Source organism: Odontomachus brunneus, unplaced genomic scaffold, assembly GCF_010583005.1.
Source record: "Odontomachus brunneus isolate Ranch 3 - 2012 unplaced genomic scaffold, Obru_v1 Obru_scaffold_276, whole genome shotgun sequence".
NCBI classification, from domain to species: Eukaryota; Metazoa; Arthropoda; class Insecta; order Hymenoptera; family Formicidae; genus Odontomachus; species Odontomachus brunneus.
The window spans coordinates 171721-193006 of NW_022639726.1; the positions used below are offsets into that span (position 1 = coordinate 171721).

Here is a 21286-nt window from a genome sequence, read left to right on the forward strand (position 1 = left end):
TCTCATATTCCTTGTTTCTTATGTGTCCGATGTTTTCTATTTCTTGTTTTTCTTATGATTGTATTGTTCTGACATGTTATTTGTGTACACATCGCACAGTTTCTTCTTTTGCCACGTGCTCTTCAAGTGATTTGGCCGCACAATGCGAGTTATAAGATGTTGTTAGAAACGGAGACTAGAAGTAGGTTAGATATTGAGTCAAATGGAGACACTGTATTGTTTTCTTGCGTGATTTCGCGTTGCCCGAGATTTGAAACCAATGTTTCTTCTCGCGTTTAAGTGAATGCCCGCGAATAATACAGGCTGACCCAAAAGCATGTCTTAATTAGCTTAAGATTAGCATGGCATATTCGATTTTAATAATTATTTGTAAAGGAAACAAACATATCTTACCACACATCAGATGATTGTTATTTATTTGATAGGGTAATGATTAAGTTCTGTTGAATGTTTCTTTTTAGGATAACGATATTTTATTGAATCATTATCATGGACATATAATTCAATCGAAAAATATTAACCGATGTTTAAAGTAATAGACGAAAAATCCAGGAAAATGTGAAGATCATGAAGTCTTTCATAAGTATGGTGGAAGTTCTGTAATTCGTCTTTATTCTCGGCTTTGAAATAGAATCAAGATTGGCAAGGTGCACATGCAAATCTTGTTGCTCTCTTCTTCACTGTCCTTCTCTAAAGGGTGCTTGACTTAAAGCGTTGCAATTAAAACATAATTCGGTTGAATTATTTTATCAAGATTTTTTAAAATTATTTTTTAATAAAAGTCGAGTACCTTCGTAGCAGCATTCCCTAAATAACTGTCTCGCCCAATTCATTTCGCCCTCGTGGGAAATAATATCCTCAATGAATGTCAAAAATGCATTCCTTAAATCCCGGCCATTCTCGTCAAAAATCTGAAATAAATGAAATATATTGCTTTGAATTCCATATTGTATCGTGTAAAACTATAAAAATGTTTAATTATAGTAGAACCTTCCTCTATAGCAGAACTTTTCATTAATAATTTGTTATAAACGTCCAACAATTTAAGGAAAGTCAAATAACATACAGAGAATGTTATACAAAAAAAATATCCAGAAAACATATGAAGGTAGCGTGTGTGTTTCGTCATATTAAAATATAATCCGTAATTCGTTTTTATTCTGGGTTCAAAAGAATATTAGCATACTACTCATCAAAATATCTATAAAGTTATTTTCCGTCAGTGGATAATATTTGTCTTGTCTGTTTTCATACGCTGCAATGAAAAGGGAATTTAGTTATTGTAAAAGTTACTTAGTTATTGTAAAAATTATTTCTAAGACAAAATATTTATTTTATATAGGAAAATTATTGTTTAAAATCAAAATTTTACATTTATTCCTTAATAAAATCCTTTACCTTCATTATAGTAAGATTTGAATAATTCTTGTAATTTTTGCGATTCCGTTTCGTCGGAGATGACATCCTTTAAAAACTCCAAGAATTTAGCCTCTGACAATTGGTCGTATCGGCCAAAAACCTGACATAGATAAGATCGATTGCTTTACATGTCTCATACATTGTATTATATAAAATGATAATTTTTTATGTATGCTATACCCTTTCTATCTATCTTACGTTAATAAGAAACATCAATACGTTGCGTTTTAAAAGTAATAATATTATATATTATACCTAAAATTATTTGACATTATTAAATTGCAAAATATAAATTTATATTTATATAGATAAATTTTTAAAGAGTACTAATGACATCACGGACATTATTAGTACGTTATTATATACTTTTATATATCTTCTTACATCATTAAGATGGCATAATGTTCTATTGTCTATACTAAATCTGTCATTGCGATAGCATTGGTAAATTGCTAATTACACTTTGAGTTAAAGTTATTCTAACGAAGTAAATTACATTATATAAGATTACATTAAACACAAATATATATACCTGACCCTCTTTACTTAATGCACATTTGAACGATTGGTGGCACAATGTAACTGCAACATAAAAGTTACAGATGTAATAACGAAAGGGAAATTTTTTGTTTAAATGAAATGGAGAGATTTTGTTTTCTATTTGGGTCATGGGGCGTCAACCAATCAGCCACAAAAATTTCTCTATGACAAACACAAAATTATTAAATAGTTGTTAAACAGACAAAAAAAGTTGTGGCTAATTTCGACCAATAAGTATATGCTTGATAAAATAAAATGGCACCGTAAATCTGAGACTATTTCTTCTCCGATTGTTTATTTAAGAATTTATTGCATTAATAAGTTATTTGCATAACATAAGTTATTTTATTTTATAAGTTTACAAAAATATTTTCTAAGAATGTTCGTTTAATGGCATGTTGGGTAAAGGTATAATTTATTTTATTTATTTGTTTGCTTTTTAATCCATGAGCTTTCAATTTTCATGACGCATTCCTTTAGATACGCTGAATTTAAATACTCACGCCTTTCATAACCATATGATTTGTTGTACTCAATATAATATTTTCCAAACCTTGCAGTGCGTTTGGAGTTGTATCCGTAAACAACTGTCTGAAAGGATTGATTACATTTAGTCATATGATATTGGTTCATGTTGATTTAAGTGTTGTGAGAAATCATGGAATCCATCAGATCTTTTGTATACAAGAAGTCGAAAATTTTATGACATATTATTATATTCTTCCTATAGCTTATTATCTATAATATTATTTCTCACAGAAAAATTTACTTAAGTATACATCTTCAAAAGGAGATATATTACCGCGCGCACATTACTGTTTAATTATTGATTCAATTTTTATTATCTCGCCTATTCAAATACTAAATAGAAATCTTTAATTGTTATTTACATTCACAGTCTAAACATGTATCGCGAAATATATTATTATTACCGCGAAAAATATATTATTATTAATATATATATTTCCGGAAGTATTATATTTCGTACAATGCGCATTACGATACTTCGTGTGTGCACAGAGGTCATTGAGTGTCACTTACCATGACGGCCATGATAATCATCACAATTTTCATGATACTTTTCTGTATGTATAAGGATAAAACACAATTGATGCGAGTGGTTTTAGACATGTAATATCTCGCGTCGAAGGTTAATATCATATTTATAGATTATTTACAAGCATGCGCATTACATAATTTGCTAGATTAGTTATCCTTTGATGTAATTCATTTGAATTGTGTTGCTAAAAGAATAATTTTAAAAAATAATTCGGTGATAAAGAAAATTATTTTTTTTGACCGTAATAAGATCGAGAGCTTGTCGAAGTATTTAATGAATATCGTTAGTGTTTATTCCAATTACATATTGAAGATATGATATCTAAATGACTTTAAGGCATCTTGCTTTATACATTTATTATTTATGTTAAAAATTAGTGGTAGTTTAGATTATTTTGTGTCTATTATTATATTTTGTAAAAGAATCTTTTTGTACATAGCACCTTTTTTATATTATTTATTATGTTAATAGCTTTGAATATTTTATAAAATCAATATTGTGCTTGTATATATGTGCACCTAAAACTATTCGACTATTTTTATTTGTGTATATAACTAAATTTTTGACAATATTTTCTTGTGGTAACTATTTTAATTGCAATCTGTAAAACGTAAATAACCTTTTAAGAATATTTTCTTGTTAATTAAGACTATTTCTTTTTCCATTAAAAAATATTGAGTCAGTACATCTGTTCGAATTTAGAATATTATATAATTATGGGACGCTTCAACAAAATAATCTTAATGTAGCTTTGCATTTTTTTAATTTGGTAAACTTATTAAATAATACAAAAATTAACGATTAAGAAAGTTTTCGTAGATGTGTGCTTTATTTCGTACTTTTCGAGTTTCTCATATTCCTTATTTCTCATGTTTCTGATGTTTTCTATTTCTTGTTTTTCTTATGATTGTATTGTTCTGACATATGTTATTTATGTACACATGTTATTTGTGTACGCGCCGTTTCTTCTTTTGCCACTTGCTCTTCAAGTGATTTGGCCGCACAATGGGAGTTATAAGATGTTGTTAGAAATGGGGACTAGAAGTAGGTTAGATACTGAATCAAATGGAGACTATGGCTGCTTTTGCTTTGGGCGCTTATGCGCTGTAAGCGTCATTTTATCTTTTTCCCGCATATAATGAGCGATAAAGATAGAATAACGCTTACAGCGCGTAAGTGCCCGAAGCGAACGCAGCCATTGTATTGTTCTCTTGCGTGATTTCGCGTTGCTCGAGATTTGAAACGAATGTTTCTTCTCGCGTTCAAGTGAATGCCCGCGAATAATACAGGGTGACCCAAAAGCATGTCTTAAGTATCTTAAGCCTAGCATGGTATATTCGATTTTAATAATTATTTGTAAAGGAAACAAACATATCTTACCACACATTATATCAGATGATTGTTATTTATTTGATAGGGCAATGATTAAGTTCTGTTGAATGTTTCTTTTTAGAATAACTATATTTTATTGAATCATTATCATGGACATATAATTCAATAGAAAAATATTAACCGATATTTAAAGAAATAGACGAAAAATCCAGGAAAATGTGAAGATCATGAAGTCTTTCATAATACGGTATGGTGGAAGTTCTGTAATTCGTCTTTATTCTCGGCTTTGAAATAGAATCAAGATTGACAAGGTGCACATGCAAATCTGGTTGCTCTCTTCTTCACTGTCCCTCTCTATAGGGTGCTTGACTTAAAGCGTTGCAATTAAAAGATAATTTGGTTAAATTATTTTATCAAGATTTTTTAAAATTATTTTTTAATAAAAGTCGAATACCTTCGTAGTAGCATTCCATAAATAACTGTTTCGCCCAATTCATTTCGCCCTCGTGGGAAATAACGTCCTCAATAAATGTCAAAAATGCATTCTTTAAGACTCGGCCATTTTCGTTAAAAATCTGAAATAAATGAAATATATTGCTTTGAATTCCATATTGTATCGTACAAAACTATAAAAATGTTTAATTATAGTAGGACCTTCCTCTATAGCAGAACTTTTTATTAATAAGATATTCATATATTATGTGAAGATAATTTTGTTTTATATTATATTTAAAATTATTGGCTTTATTCTTATATTTATATTAATCAATTGTTCAACAGTATTGTGTCACGAGATAACTATTTTAATCACGGTTTGCGAATTATACATGGAAAAATGCGTACTGATTTCAAGTAAATGTTATTTGTCTTGATTATTTCATCCATATAAGTTTATATATATCTATAAATTTACCATAGATTTTTATCATATCAAATTTATTCAAAATAAATTCTGAATTCTGGTAAGTTTATCATATTTCAACTAAGCATATTAAATAAAAGAATTCGATTTGTTTACTATATAAAGTTAAATCAACTTTATCTTCTATATAGTTTAGTAATATTCTTACGAAGAATATATTTTAAGTCTATTATCAAGAGGATACTCTTTGATGAATATAACCATTATTTAAAAAAAGGAAAGTGAGTTGCTTTCCTTAGCAGTAGAATGAACTTTTTCGGATGTATTGCTCAAATCTCAAAAAAACTCATCTATTTTTATATCTGTTTTTTTCCACTCGAAAAGAATGTCGAAATAACACATTTGCTCAGAATATTCTATAATCACTAAAAATTAATATAATCTTAATTTACAATGAAACTAGCTTATTAGAATTTTCTGATCATATTACTGATTTATTTTTTATTGATCATTTATGAAAGTGAGATAAATATCCAAACAAGCATAATGATCTATGAAACACGTCACTGTCGTCGTTAATGCGTTATTCGTGATTATTACTACGACATAGTGTTCTGGAAATGTTAAATCAATAATTTCTCACTGTGATAGTTTTACATTAACGTCTAAAGGAAAGTGCATGGTTATAAAATACGTATAGAGTAATCGCATTGTATGTGATAAGACTATTCTCTTTCTAACGGTGAATAAACATTAAACGAAAATATATTTACCATACCATCCATGTCTAGTGCGCATTTGTATGCATTGATATGGAATGACTCTGCAACACGCAAATTACAGATGTAATAACGTACTCGAGAGATTTTCTATTTGAATGCTTGAACTAACATCGAATTAATTAGTTTTACCTCCTCCCTCCTCTCTCTCTCTCTCTCTTACAAAAACGCTCACTTATATAATTATCGTATAAACACAAAAGATTGTTAACAATATAAACGATAAATATATGCTTGACAAAATAATGATATATAATAAATCTAGAATTATTTTCCTTCCAATTACTAAATAATGAAATTATTGTTATTACATGGCAGTTATTTTATTTTGTAAGGTTACTTAAATATTTTTCAGGAATATTCATTTGATTTCGTCTGACTGTCTTCGAGATACGGTGCAGTTTATTTTAATATAACATTTTTAATATTCCTTTTTGACTGAGCGACGCACTTTTTAATAATAGCGATTAACGAATGAAAAAATTTGTATTTACGTCAATTGAAATTCATTATTTCAATTCTCTGTTTTTTTATTTTTTGCGACATGACAATGCAACAATACATATAGAATTATATGCGCAAGTACAAGATACATTTTTTCATTATTCGTCGACGAATAACATGCACAGCACAATCTCTGCATAGTCTACGACTTTCAATGTATATCACAAAGAAAAGGAACTCAAGAAACTATTGCCAAGTTTCTTGTATTCTGCTGGCGTGTTGAATTTTAATATTCGCTGTTCTAACTGACAGATTTATTTGTTTGGTAGAATCTTTATAATTCATGCTCTTACAACGTTTTATAATATGTTCCAATAGATGCGTCGAATTTTCATACTCACTCGATAGCAAGCCTTCTCGTTGGCAGCATTCAACGTAATTCTTGTTAAACTTTGATATGCGCTCGACATTGATACCGTAAACCATCGCCTGAGAGAATTGATCGCAAAATGTATCAAAATTGTTTCATTTTGGCTTAATAATCGTGGGAAATCGCAATATTAGACATTTATAACTCGGACAAATTTTTGTTTTAAATAAGTAGCAAGTTTCGATAGATTATTATATTCTTACACTACATAATCTCTCGTATATAGTACTATAGTTTCACATAACGAATTTTATATAAGAAAGCTACATAAACATAAATTAAAAAAAATAAAGAATGATATCGCGCGTTTAGGCACTGATTTTAATTGTTTCGTGTATTCAAATATGAACTAGAAATATTTTATTGTCATTTATATCCGATTCAGACGTTATATTTGATTCAAACACATGAACTGTAGTATCTATGTGTATTTATAAAGAAGGTAGGACGTTAAATAATGTTTTTAAATAGACCTGAATATTTCAGAAAATGAGTATATTGATTATTGTCGGAATTTTTGAATAAAATGTCGCATTATTTTTGGAATTGCCATTTCGTTCTTTGTTTACTATTATATAAAATGTTCTAATTAAAATCAAACGCGAAAAGCACTTAATAAGATGTGAGTCAAGTACTAATGAAAATAAAATAACAATTATATTTATAATATTAATAATATCACCGGGAGGTATGACGCGGGTATTTCATAGGTTTACAAAGAGATGCATTCGATTCACTTACTATGGTCAGCGCACACACGATAATCGTCAGAATCTTCATTTTGGATCCTTTTAGTGGCATTCAAAAGGCAACAAATTCGGTACGACGTGTTTTAGTCGCAGTGACTGTTTCATGTTGAAGGTGAGCCACGTATTTATAGGCGATTAGAGTTATAAGCAGGCGCACTATATAGTTTGTTATATTAATTATTATTTACCGTAATCTTACAGGTTATCTTGCTAAAAAGTAATGTTGATCTGCAGAGAAATTGGGATATCTGTGTCGTGTAATCGCGAAAAATTGATATATCATGTAATGATTGGATAACAACACGTGAAATAATATTGTCATTATAACAAGCATTCGTACCGTTATAAAATAAACACTGTCTTTACAACGTGATTATTTTTCTGATATATTAGGTGTACAACTTTGCTTCTACCGTTTTCCTATAGATGGCTTTAGCGGTGGTCAAAATAAATAGATCATAGACGTTATTGATAAACTTGGGCATCTGTCAACATAACCCCATAGAAACATTAGTCGATTTATGTTTGCATCATAAAGTTATTCTCGATTGAAAATGTCAGTTTACGAGCCAAATTCTCGTCATTTGCGGGAGGTTTTAATTTTCTGCTTTAATATGAAGAAATCTGCGACTGAGGTTCATCGAATGTTCTCAAATACTTATGGTGAGGCCGCTATTAGTGAAAGAACGTGTCATGAGTGGGGGGGTTTCAACGCTTCAAGAACGGTGATTTTGACGTCGAAGACCGGCAGAGCGGTGGAAGAGAGAAGTTTTTCAAAAATGCAGAATTGGAGGCATTACTTGATCAAGACTCAAGAAGAATTGGCACGATCATTGGGAGTGACTCAAGAAGCCATTTCAAAACGCCTCAAAGCCATGGGAATGATTCAGAAGCAAGGAAATTGGGTGCCGTACGAATTGAAGCCAAGAGATGTTGAACGGCGTTTGTTTGCTTGTGAACAGCTGCTTGAAAGGCAAAGACGGAAGGGATTTCTGCATCGCATTGTGACTGGGGACGAAAAATGGGTTCATTACGATAACCCCAAGCGCAGAAAATCATGGGGAGTTCCCGGCCATGCTTCCACGTCGACGGCCAAACCGAATATTCACGACTCCAAGGTCATGCTCTGTATTTGGTGGGACCAGCTCGGCGTAGTGTATTATGAGCTGTTAAAACCAACTGAAACAATCACAGGCGATCGATATCGAACGCAATTGATGCATTTGAGCCGAGCATTGAAAGACAAACGGCCGCAACACAACGAGAGACACGATAAAGTGATTTTGCAGCATGACAATGCTCGATCCCATGTTGCGAAAGTGGTCAAGACATACTTGGAAACGTTAAAATGGGAAGTCCTACCCCACCCGCCGTATTCTCCAGACGTTGCTCCCTCTGACTATCACTTGTTTCGATTAATGGCACACGGCCTGGTTGACCAGCACTTTCGGTCTTATGAAGAAATAAAAAATTGGATCGATTCGTGGATCGCCTCAAAAGATGACCAATTTTTTCGACGCGGGATTTGTACGCTGTCCGAAAGATGGAAGAAAGTAGTGGCCAGCGATGGACAATACTTTGAATCATAAATGTATAACCAATTTTTACAACAAAGACTCGAATTTCGGAAAAAAAACGGCGGAAGCAAAGTTGTGCACCTAATAGATTTCCGTGAGGACTTATTGCAACGATAGTTATACGATAAGACTCATTTTATATACATTTAATACATTTTTAAAGAATTTATTTTGCACTATTTTATTATTTTATACTATTTATCTAAAATTATATCTGCAGCTCGCACTATACTTGCATCGAGAAGAAAGAATCGCACGAATATTGTGACCCATTTTCAATATTTGAAAGAAAATTCTTCTTTGCTGTGTTGTTTTTTGTCTTTAGCGTTCACCATAATTGCCGTCGCGAGTGTGATGCTGAATAATGGTGTATTAGAGATTTTTATGTGATCTTTGTCCATTATCAACATATTGTATCTTGTACAAAATTTCACGCATAAATACACCGCAATGTTTCGCACATATATCATTCTCCTCCAATGTATGAAAACAAAACTGATTAATGTAATTTTTCGATTTGCTTTCGATAAAAAATGATCCTAAGTAATTAAAGGATGGAAATAAAAAAATATCTTGCGTCAATCTTAAAGATTGAAATCAAAATTGAAATTTTGTAACTGTAAATTTATGGGAAATAGTGAACCTGTCTTTGAATAAACTGTTTCCTTGACATTACGAATGAGGAAGACATTACACGTAGATAGAACGAATTATTTTTTCTTAAATAAATTTTTTTGCGTGAATATAGAAGAACTTGAACTGTTAAGAAGTACATTCTTAAATAATCTTGAGACGATTCGCATGCAAACACATTTCCCCGCACACTTGTTTGGACGATTATTTACTGGCTTGTACGACAAGGACACGTTTAATCTTGCAGAATGTTCTTTTAAAACGTTCATATTTTATTGAATATGAATATATATATTTTATTAAATGTTATGAATATGTAACTTGACAGAGATAATTTAAACGATATGTAGAATATGTTGTACAGAGAGAATCCAAATACAAAATTACGAAGAGAACATTTGGTATATAATGTATGCAGCAAAATCTGAAATTCGCGTTTATATATGTGTTATACTTAAATAATATAGAATTGGCGTGATACATTGAATAATGTTTTTTGTCTGTTCGTTGTGGGTATCTTGTTCTATAACCTCTGCAATAAAAGGAGTCATTAAATGTAAAAGTTAGTTTTCAGACGAAAGCATTACTTTTTAAAAATATAAATTTTTTAAATTATTCTTTAAGTATCTTCTAATAAAATCAGTTACTATCTTTGTAGCATTTCTTAAATAAATTCTGTGACCATTTCATATCCTGCAATTCGCCGATACAATCTGTCAAGAATATCAACATGTCTTGTTTACGAACATCGTAACATCTTGTTTCGGCCATCCTCATGAAAAAGCTGGAACAGATAAGCCAGATTGATTGTATGCGACCTCCAAGGTATTGGATGTCTGACTATTCGAGTTCGGTTTTGAATTCGGATTGAAATTAAATACTGCCAGTAAATGTAAATTAAATGCAAAATACATGTACCAAGCCATCCTTCCGCAGTGCGCAAATAAACGCGTCAGCAGCTGCAACGCAAAAATTATAAATGTAATGACGTAATTAAGAGATTCTCTGTTTGAATGCTGAATTGAATGCTGAATTTTAATTAAACGCGAATTCTATTTGCTTTAGCAACATCCACATTTTCTTTATTCAAAATACGAAACTATTAAATAGTTTTCAAACAAATGCAGAAGATTGTTAACGATATTAAACGAGAAATATGTGCTTGACAAAATAAGAGGCGTCATGAATCTAGAATCATTCCCTTTCACATTATATAATTATGAAATAATCGCTATAACAAAACAGTTGTTTAGCAAACTCGCTTAAATACTTTTTAAGAACGCTCGTTTAATATCCCGCGAAAAAATACTAAGTTAATATTTTTCTAGTATTCTATTCATAAGTTTTCTGGCTAAACCATACATTATTTAATTATACGATTACCAAATTAAAGTTCATAACTAAATTAACCGCACTTAATTAGCTCAAACTCTCACACTTTCTCGATACAACGGTATCAATTTCTTCGGATAATAGAATTCTTCTTCCAACAGATATAAAACAACACAAAGGAAACTTGGATATCTATTGTCGCATTTGTTTGTAAGTGTACGAGTTCTTTTTCGCTTTGTTGCTAAATAAATATTAATACATGTTAACTTTTTAACTTACTCAATATTTATCTTCCGAAATTTTTATCGTACATGATCTGACAACTTTTTATGATATATATTTTATGTCTTTAAGTGCACCGAATTTTAATACTCACCTTTTACTTCACTCGGTGCACTGCATTTAGCGGAATTGTCACGAAACTTGTATCTGCGTTTTTCGTTGAAACCGTAAACCACCGCCGTAAAAAGATTGTATACGTATCGAAAGATATTAAAATTTTTTCAACTTGGCTTAATAATCGTTTAAAATTATAATATAAAAAATTTGCAAAACAATCATATTTTTTGCTTGCAACAAATAGCTAGTTTTATGATAAATTAATATACTCTCTCATTATCACCTATGACAGTACGTTCTTCCACATAGAGAAAATTACATAAATATTTAGGAAAAAGGCATATCGTTATTTGATTTAATTTTTATTATTACGGATTTAATTTTTATTATTTTACGAATGAAAAATTGAACTTTAAACCTTTTGTTATCAATTAAATTTATGATCTAATTAATATTTTTGAAGAATACAGTGTTTTAAATAAAATTTTTGAATTTAAATTTGTTGGAAAATAAAGATGTTTTAGTATTAGAACATACATTGAATAACGTATCATATTAACATCAGATCAGTCGCTTTACACTTTGCGTGCTGCTTTATGAAATTTTAAAATTAACATGAAAAACAAACGCAAAGTACAGGTAATAAAATTTAAGTCGAGTAATCATTAGAATAAAATAGTAATAAAATTTTGTATCACCAAGATGTATCGCCAATATTTTGTGAATTTGCAAAGAATTTCACTCGTTTCTTGTTATTTACCGTAATAGTCAAAATACGCACAAAAAGCGTTAAAGTCTTTATCTTGGATTGAAGTTTATACAAAAATAAACCCGATGCGAGGAGCTATACTCATAGACTAGTTTACATCGAAGATAAACCACATATTTATAGGCGATTCACAATTAAAAGCAGGCGTATTATATAGTTTGATATAATATTTATTTTTTGTCCCTCAATCCTTCTGACTTATTGATTTATGATACTAAAAGTTACTGCTGATTTTGCAGAAAATATAGCGCAAGATAAAGAATAAGAGAAATCCAAATGGATTATCTGAGAATTTGTGACATGTACTTTCTATTAAAATATAATATACATGATGTCTCCCAAAGAGCACATGTGTTCACTTGTATGCAAGTAGATTTCATCAAACTGAGCGAATAAGTTTATTTATAAATAATCACGATAATTGTTCAGGTGTTAATTAACGAAAATTAACAAATTAGAACGTGCCTGATGTGGTGGGATGAGTTCTTTAGACAAAGTCTCATTTAACATGTATCTTTTGACAATCTCATGGCAGCTACTAAGTATTTATGATTTTGAAACATATAATTGTACAATTAGTATTATTTCTCGCTTACCAGGCGATCGTGAATAGATTCAAATCATCTTCGAGATGAAACTTTGTGTTAGGAGCTCGTTCTACCGCTCACTCATTCTGCAAAGCGAAGGTAACACTTCAAGACTGTCTGCTTGTATCTACATTAAAATTACGTCTCTTTTCTTTCCAGTCGTAAAGAATATTGAGAGAGTATGTCTGTTTAAATTTAAAGTATCGCGCATGATTATATAACCAACAAAACAATTTTAACCGTCAAACTACAATGTAAGATCTCAAAAGGATATCAAGAATAGTTTTTCTACAATATCTTTTGAGAAAATTTTTATTAAAGTACTAAACATTGTAAAAATTTTTGTAATTATCACCTAATTATTTCTTTCATTCCTTTTCATATTTTTTCTTATCTAATAAAAGCAAAATTGAGTCAGTCGAGGACTTCACGTTATAACTAATATTTAGAAAAATAACGCCGTAGCTTAAGGGTTAATATAATATTGTATATTTTTAGACGGGAGATCGTTAAACTGTGCAAACTCGGGAACGGTTAACCAAGCTTTCGTAGATATTTCTTTTCTACTTCTGCTGCTTCTGATGCTTTTTGTGTTTCTTAAGTTTCCTATTCCTTATATTTCTTGCGATTGTTATGTGTGTTCTCTTTGTTTATAATATAAATTATTTATACATCGCGCTTCTTCTTTTACCACGTGTGCCTCAAATGTGTTTTGAACACACAACGCGAGTTATAAGATGTTATTGGAGAAAGGTATTGGAAAAGAGTTAGAGTTATTCGAGTTATTATTTACTTACGTTTTGCTGATTTGCCCGATGTTTAAGAAAAATGTTTGTTCCTGTGTCCAAGTGAGACGAATAATACAAAATGACCAGAAACGTGTCTTGTAAAGTTCTTATATATTTTTCAATATTTATATAGTACTTATAAAAATAACAACCATATCATATAACAACCATAATCAATTATTTTTGTAACCATATAATTTAACAGAAAAAGACACATATATATATATAGTTAAAACCACATGTAGAGAAATGTCACACAGAGAAACCAAGAAGAAAATTGAAAAGAGTGTTTAGTATAGTGTACGGCAAAAGATAAAATTTGGCTATTGCACTCAATTTGTTTCTATTATGTTTTTGTATGTTACTCTAACGTAATGTAATTTTTAATTGAGGAGAAACACTCAATTATTTTCGTCGTCTCTTGGTCGTTGCTGATATTGTCGTCAACGTTTTCTAAATAAAAGAAATCAGTAAATGCAAATTTTGTTTTTAAAATAAAAGAACTATGTTTTAAGAACATTATTTTTTTTAATTATTCTCCAATTATCTTTTAATTGATAAAATCGGTTACCATTATTGCAGCAATCTCTGAATAACGTTTGTGCCATCATCGATTGATATCCGTCGTCGATAATGTCTATTATTAATGCTACCATTACAGCCCTCCTGATTTGGTTATTTTTATCAAAAACCTGGAACAGATGAGAGCAATTACTTTGTATGTCTTATAATATTTTGTAAAATGATAACTTCGAATGTACAGTATTCTGTACATGTTAGAGAAATTATCTAAAAAAAGTTAATAAACAGATATTTTCGATCAAAATACTGATGAATTTTTATATCTGATTAGGATATCTAATTAAACTTAATTGAATACTCCCGATCATAATGATATTTTATCAGATAAACCGATTAAAAAATTATGAATCGATATTTCTCATTGAATGTTTCCTGATCGAATACAAAAAATCGGTATGTGATCGGAAATATTCGTTTGTTAATTTTTATTCAATAATTTCTTTCAGTGTAGGTCTTTTTTTGTAGCATTTTATAATTAATTATCAGTAAATGTTGCATGCATTTCAATAGCAATATTACAGAACAATGTTATCTATTTTGTTTAAATTATTTTGATATTGTGTATGATAAACTCTTTGACAGTATTGTGTGGCGAGAAAACTATTTTAATTGTTATCCGCAAAGCATAAGTAGTATTTTACGTATGAATATATACTCGCATTATACATTTATGTTATATCTATTTTCTTTCTACTTGCATAGAATATATCAAGAGATCGTTTAAAATTCAGGACATCCTACGCTCACACACCAGCTAGTATATAAAATAATCTTAATATATCTTTAAAATAAAATGAAGAACGCTTCTTTCTCGTAAAATATGTTAAGTTTTAAACTATTGTAGTTTTAAGATAGAAACGTAGTAGAAAAAAGAATTTTAAAGGATAAAGTTTCTATTACAAAGTGCTTTTCACAAATTTAAATAATATCACTTTCTTACAGAACTATACTTTATCAAACCAGGAAGTATTTCGTTCCTTGGAAATTATTTTTATGCATTTCACCGAATAAAAAGAATTTTTCTTCAAATTTATTGAAATCACAGTAAAGATTGAATTGTTTATTTTCCTTTTTCTAAAAATGCTTCTTTCTAAGTTTGTCTACGATTTCTTCTTAAGATATGCGATTTTAAAATTAATTTCAGATTTTGATAAAAATAATATATACACGTTATATTTGATGTTATTAATATAGTATCATGTTCTGCTAGGTATGTTAAATTAATAATCTGTTATTTTGATTGCTTCTCTCTCTCTCTCTCTCTCTCTCTCTCTCTCTCTCTCTCTTAATGAAACAAACAAATATAGTTATAAAATAATAGGAATTTAGTTCTACTGCACGTTTGAATTATTTTCTCTCCCTCTGCCGACAAGTCTACATTAAATATAAATATACATACCTGGCCATCAAATGTCAATGCGCACTTCAATATTTTGGAATCGATTCTAGCTGCAACACAACAATTATTGATGCAATAACGCAATTGAGAGATTTTCTACTCGAATGCTGTCACTAATACGAATTAATCGGATGTCCTCAATACTTTTTACCCGAAATATGAAATTATTGAGCAGTTATTAGACACGTAAGATTGCTTATAATGTACATTCAGTTGTATTGATGCTATATCATTCACTAGATTGATAATTACTAGAAAATTTCAACCACCCGTGTCCGTTTCTAGCTAATCGTTTTTCATGACTATTGATTCATCAGGCAAGCGGGAATGTGTCAAAGCAGAAGTGACATTTTAACAGCTTGATGTTTCTTAGATATGAGATGATGTATTTTCATCAGAAGGTTATCTGCTCACGTGTAACGCGCAATTAGTAGAAGAAGAGTAAGAATGTTAAAAGTAAATAAAAAATATTTTTAAATATTTTTTTACTTAAAATATTTTTTTTTAATACATTAAAGTAGAATGTTTATTAATATTCTGGAGCGCTTATCAAATAACAAATAGTTCGAGAGAAAATAGCGTGAAAATATTGAAATAAAATATTAACACGAAAAACTGTCAGAATGTCATTTCTACTAGATTTGAGGCTTTCACGGCCATTGATACAATGTCTAGATATAGCTTCCGGAATGGAGCCGTGTCTTGAATCAGCGATATGCCGGCATATCGCTGATTCAAGACACGGCTCCATTCCGGAAGCTATATCTAGACAATGTCATTTCTATTTTAACACATTCCCTCTTACCGGATGAGTCAACAGTCATGAAAAACAATCAGAAACGGACACGGTTGGTCGAAACTTTCTAGTGACTATCGACCTGATAAATTTATTGCAACCTGCAAATTTATCAAAGCAACTGAGTGCACAACAAGAAGCGCTTAATAAAATAAAGAGGCGCAGTGAAGTTGGGAATATTCTTCCTTCGATTGTTCAACTATAAAATAATTGCTACCACCAAACAGTTATTTTGTTTTGTATAATATTTAAATATTTTTTTAGAGGACCTCTGATATAATTTTTTAAACACAATTCTAACAATAAATTTTTTGACTAAACTACAAACTATTTAATAGTACACATAGCTAGTAATTGCATAAACTACTTTGTAACAATCCTCAAGCTTTCTTGAGACATCGGTGTGAATTTCTTCAAGAAATAGATTTAAGCTTCTAATGTATATTACAACAAAAATAAAGGTTGAACTCCTGTTACAAGTCTTTTTTTTAAACATGTTTGTCGCGTATTTTTGTTGTTGCCTCCTGCTTTGGAATAAATTTTAATATTTGGTGCCCTAATTTAAATTGTATCTATTTGTCTGCATTGATCTTTATTATTCATTGTCTTACAACTTTTTATATGTTCTTTTAAGTGTGCTGAATTTTAATACTTACAAGGTGTTTTATTCTCTATTTCAAGGCAATATTGGATATTCTGCTGAAAATTTATACTTCGGTCTGGGTTGAAACCGTGAGCAGTCGCCTGAGAGGATTAATTCCATTAAAACATATATTAGAATTGTTTCATTATCTTATTTTTAGCTTAAGCTTAAGAATTGTTTGCTACAGCAGTATCTGGCGTTTGTAACTCAAATCGACATTTCTTTTACATAATGTAGCAAATTTTGCAAGGAATTGTTGTATTTTTTCACCGTTATTTGTAGTAGTTTTATTATTTACAGCCTCTTACAGTCAAAATTATTTAATGATAACGTACATTTATTATAACATTTCTCGTAAACATTTTGTGCCCACTTTATCTCGGAGATTTTCTGGATACAATCTTCAATTCATTATCATTATTATTTTTTTCGCAACATATATAAGGAATTTATTTGAGTCATTTGCTTAATGGGGGTTTGGAATTTTAATAAAAATATATATTGAAAAATTGGGACTCAAGGATCGGTCTAAGTATGGAAGGTGATTCTCCGCGTACGATAATCGAAGAAAAAATTTCGATACGTGCGTTTAACATACTGGACATTTTTATCCTCCCACAATCATATTAATATTAAATAAAGTAATATTAGTATTTAATAGCACTAAGACATTCGTGCTTGCTCCTTATGTGCCGTTAATTTCTCACTATTAGTTTATTTATTTTTAAGAAGCTTTCTATTATTTCAATTTTTCAAAATTATTTATTTACGGACTGTGAAGAGAAGGATACCTTTCTCGTATTATTATCTATTTGTGCTCAGCGCTATATCGAAATTCCTAGGTGCACAGGAATTGTTACATTCTTGAATCTCGGACTTGATGAATAATAACCAGGCAAATACAATATATCGATGTCTAATATACGTAAATAGTAATGCGATTTAAATATTTGTTGTATCGCGAATGGAAATACGAATTTACTTTTATTAATAACCGAATACACGATCAAAACATTATGTTTTTATCGAATTCATAAAGTGAGTCAACAAGAATATTACTCAGTACTAATTACTTACTATAATGCACAGCACAGTCACGATAATTGCCGAAAGTTTCATCTTGGACTACTTTCCAAGTGTACAGGAAGGAAAGAAAATTAGTACGAACGACTTTAATCGTATACTGCTTCTCGTTGAAAGTGAGTTACGTATTTATAGGCGACTCACAGAACTGTAAACACGTTCCTCACGCAGTTTGTTATGCCAGTTATTCCTTGTTGTAATTCATCTGATTTCCGTTGCTAAAATTAACGCTAATCTTGCAGGAAATCTTGACTAAATCATGACGAGGAAATGAGCTATCCCATGTGGATTACTTGAAAATATGTGACTCTTATTTTGCATTCAAACCCAGACAGCACAAATGTCCAAAATCGAGTTATAAGATGTCTTTAGGATGTCTTTAAGACATCTTTAAGACAATACCTTATAAACTTGTCTTAAAGATGTCTTAAAGATGTTTTAAAGACGTCTTATGACCCGATTTGACATTGTGCTGTCTGGAAATCTAATACATACAATGTTTGACATAAGTATATTTTCGTGGCAATTGATAATCATTATTCCTCATCAATTCCTTCTCTTATAATATGTAACGCGAATGTTTCTTTTTTAATTTTGCAACCTTACACATTATCGATTATCAACAGGATAAGCGTAGGTTTAGTCTCGAATACTCTCGAGGACAACTACATTTTACTCATCATTATCATGAATATATAATTGAACAGAAATAGTTCAAACAAAGTGTAGAAAAAATTACATAGATAACCTAGGAAGAGATATAAAAAGAGTGTTCTGTATACTGTGACTAAATTGTAATTCAGTTGTTCTCTGACTTTGGAGGTGGGAAATGAAATATAATTTTTACGCTACAATTGAAAATACTCGCCTCCTCTTGCTCGACAGTAGGACCTTGATTAAAATTATTATTAAGATATTATATTAAGATTATTAATAAATCTTTGAATTGTAAACTACACACTATTTAATTATATAATTGACAAAATAAACATATAATTAATTATAAAATAAATATATAGTTAATTATAAAATAAATATATATTTATTAAAATATATAAAAATAGTTAGTAATTATATCAACCAAATTTCGTTATTTCAAATTCTCATGTGTTCTTGAGACAACGGTTTCGATTTCTTCAGATAATAGAATTCTGTTCCCAACGTGTATTGTAAGAGGAAAAAAACTGAAGCACATATTACCGCGTTTTTCTGTAAGTGTCCTTGTTTTAATCTTATGAAATAAATTTTAATATATCGTGTTTTAATTTTACTTGGTAAAATTATTGTATTAATTTGACTGCATAACTCCGTATTATCTATGATTTTACAATGTTTTATGATGTATTCCTTTTGACATGCGTTGAATTTTAATACTCACTCACGGGCTCCTTTGCTTCTAGAGGACATGTAAGCAAATTCTTGTAAAAGCAATCAAGGCGTCTTTGGTCGAAACCGTAAACTACCGTCTGAGAGGATTGAATGTATCAAAACATATTAAAATTATTTCAACTTGGCTTAATAATCGTTTGAAATTATGATCAGATATTAAATAATTACAATCCAAACAAATTTCTTGTTTGTAAAAAATAGCTAATTTTACTGTAAATTATTATACTCTTTATTATTTTTCTGTAGAAGTTTATTCTTCTACAGAAAAAGTAATATAAATTATGTATTATATACAGTTACAATTTTTGTTATTTCGGGATTGCAAATATGACATTTAATCTTTTATTGTCAAATAAATCCATGATCGAATCGATGTCCTTGCATAGAACAGAATTCTAGACAAAACTTCTGAAGTGGATTAAATTTGCTCGGAGAATAACGATATTGATTTAGTATTGTAACAATTTTTTCATTAATTATATTAAAACACAAATCAGATCAATCGCGCTTCGCCTTTTGCGTATTGCTTTATGATGTATTAAAACTAACATAAAGACAGTAAACATAAAATGCAGGTAATAAGACTTAATTGTAATTACACATATTAGAATAAAATAGTAATAATATTTAAGTTACCTAGATATGTCGGAAATATTTCGTGAATTCACATAGAACTTCAATCATTGCATGTCACTTACCATAATAGCCAGCACGCATACAATGACCACGAAAGTCTTTATTCTGAATCGTTTTTGTACAGCTAATACAGCTAACAAATTCGATTATCAGAGGTTTTACTTGTAGACTATTTCGCGTCAAAGATGAACCGCGTATTTATAGGCGATTTATATTTACGCCGGAGAATTATTTTGTATCTGTTATTATATTGGAAAACGGCCTCTTTGTACAAAATTGTATATTTTTTTGCTAATCTTTTGCTAACAAGATGTTATTAAGTTACATTTAAAAATCGATATTGTTGTATGTGTTCCATAAAACTGTGATTGAGTCATTTCATATTATATGATGAAATATTCAACAGTTTCGCGAAACAACCACTTTATTTGCAATCCGTAAAGCGAAAGTAACCCCTCAAGGATATACGCATGTATCTACATTAAAATTTTATCTCTTTTCCTTCGTAATTCTTTCTTTTCGTAAACAATATCGAAATATGTCTGGTTGTATCTAGAATATTGTTTGTGATCACATAACCAACGGCTATAATAACGATTATAACGGGAATAATTTTTAATATTAATATATTTTTGAATTTTGATGAGATTATTAAGCTGGGTGAAAGAACACGAAACGGTTAACCTCGTTTTTGCAGATAGATATCTCTTTTTATGATTACTACTTTTTATGTTTCTTATGTTTCTTATTTCTAATATTTTTTAATACTTTTTATTTCTTGTATATATTTTTAATGTTTATTACATTTTAATATTTATTACATATTCTCTATATTTCTTGATATAAAATATTTCTATAAACGACACTATTTCTTTTTTCATGCACGATTCAAGTATTTTAACCACGCAATCGCGTTAGAAGATACAGCAAGACATTACAAAAATATTAGAGAAATTTCAATTGTGCGAACTGTTGTATTATTCTCTTGCGTTTCGTTAATTTATCTGATGCTTGGGAAGAGTGTTTATCTTCGTGTTTAAGTGGAATACCATAAATAGTACAAAGTGACTCAAGCGAGCCGTCTTATAAATTTTGTACTCCAGCATTAATATAATACT

At 29.9% G+C, this 21286-nt stretch overlaps 3 protein-coding genes across 4 annotated transcripts; all 3 read right to left on the minus strand.

The window, feature by feature from the left end:
- Positions 1-450: 450 nt before the first annotated feature.
- Positions 451-3131, minus strand: LOC116853067. 2 transcript variants are annotated; one of them, XM_032833930.1, is made up of 7 exons: positions 3001-3131; positions 2463-2550; positions 1952-2001; positions 1399-1519; positions 1067-1255; positions 791-911; positions 451-705 (listed from the first exon to the last, which is right to left on the minus strand). In XM_032833930.1, the coding sequence occupies exons 1-5, from the start codon at positions 3118-3120 to the stop codon at positions 1167-1169; spliced, it is 468 nt and encodes a 155-aa protein (XP_032689821.1). In that variant the 5' UTR covers positions 3121-3131; the 3' UTR covers positions 451-705; positions 791-911; positions 1067-1166. The 2 variants fall into 2 exon arrangements, with proteins under 2 accessions (XP_032689821.1, XP_032689820.1); XM_032833929.1 differs by having other exon boundaries at positions 991-1255.
- A 1330-nt stretch (positions 3132-4461) lies between these two features.
- LOC116853072 lies at positions 4462-7971 on the minus strand. The gene is made up of 5 exons (XM_032833936.1): positions 7608-7971; positions 6838-6925; positions 5987-6036; positions 4806-4926; positions 4462-4720 (listed from the first exon to the last, which is right to left on the minus strand). Exons 1-5 carry the CDS (start codon positions 7665-7667, stop codon positions 4626-4628), a joined length of 414 nt encoding a protein of 137 aa, XP_032689827.1. The 5' UTR covers positions 7668-7971; the 3' UTR covers positions 4462-4625.
- A 5825-nt stretch (positions 7972-13796) lies between these two features.
- On the minus strand, positions 13797-20379 carry LOC116853083. Its single transcript, XM_032833955.1, has 7 exons — positions 20231-20379; positions 19522-19609; positions 18138-18361; positions 17074-17161; positions 15622-15671; positions 14212-14332; positions 13797-14093 (listed from the first exon to the last, which is right to left on the minus strand). The coding sequence occupies exons 3-7, from the start codon at positions 18177-18179 to the stop codon at positions 14002-14004; spliced, it is 393 nt and encodes a 130-aa protein (XP_032689846.1). The 5' UTR covers positions 18180-18361; positions 19522-19609; positions 20231-20379; the 3' UTR covers positions 13797-14001.
- Between the last annotated feature and the right edge of the window lie 907 nt (positions 20380-21286).

What these genes read in the sequence shown, in the direction of transcription:
- LOC116853072 (XM_032833936.1), bottom strand. Translation starts at nt 7,667, where the DNA reads ATGCCACTAAAAGGATCCAAAATGAAGATTCTGACGATTATCGTGTGT. An exon ending in TCGTGTGTGCGCTGACCATA is followed by an intron (nt 6,926 to 7,607) that starts GTAAGTGAATCG and finishes CAATTCTCTCAG; the next exon opens with GCGATGGTTTACGGTATCAA. An exon ending in TATGGAATGCTACTACGAAG is followed by an intron (nt 4,721 to 4,805) that starts GTATTCGACTTT and finishes CAACGCTTTAAG; the next exon opens with TCAAGCACCCTATAGAGAGG.
- LOC116853083 (XM_032833955.1), bottom strand. Translation starts at nt 18,179, where the DNA reads ATGAAACTTTCGGCAATTATCGTGACTGTGCTGTGCATTATA. An exon ending in AATAGAGAATAAAACACCTT is followed by an intron (nt 15,672 to 17,073) that starts GTAAGTATTAAA and finishes GTTGTGTTGCAG; the next exon opens with CTAGAATCGATTCCAAAATA. An exon ending in CAGAGATTGCTGCAATAATG is followed by an intron (nt 14,094 to 14,211) that starts GTAACCGATTTT and finishes TCTTTTATTTAG; the next exon opens with AAAACGTTGACGACAATATC.
- LOC116853067 (XM_032833930.1), bottom strand. Translation starts at nt 3,120, where the DNA reads ATGATATTAACCTTCGACGCGAGATATTACATGTCTAAAACCACTCGC. An exon ending in ATCATATGGTTATGAAAGGC is followed by an intron (nt 2,002 to 2,462) that starts GTGAGTATTTAA and finishes TTTATGTTGCAG; the next exon opens with TTACATTGTGCCACCAATCG. An exon ending in CAAATCTTACTATAATGAAG is followed by an intron (nt 1,256 to 1,398) that starts GTAAAGGATTTT and finishes TTTTCATTGCAG; the next exon opens with CGTATGAAAACAGACAAGAC.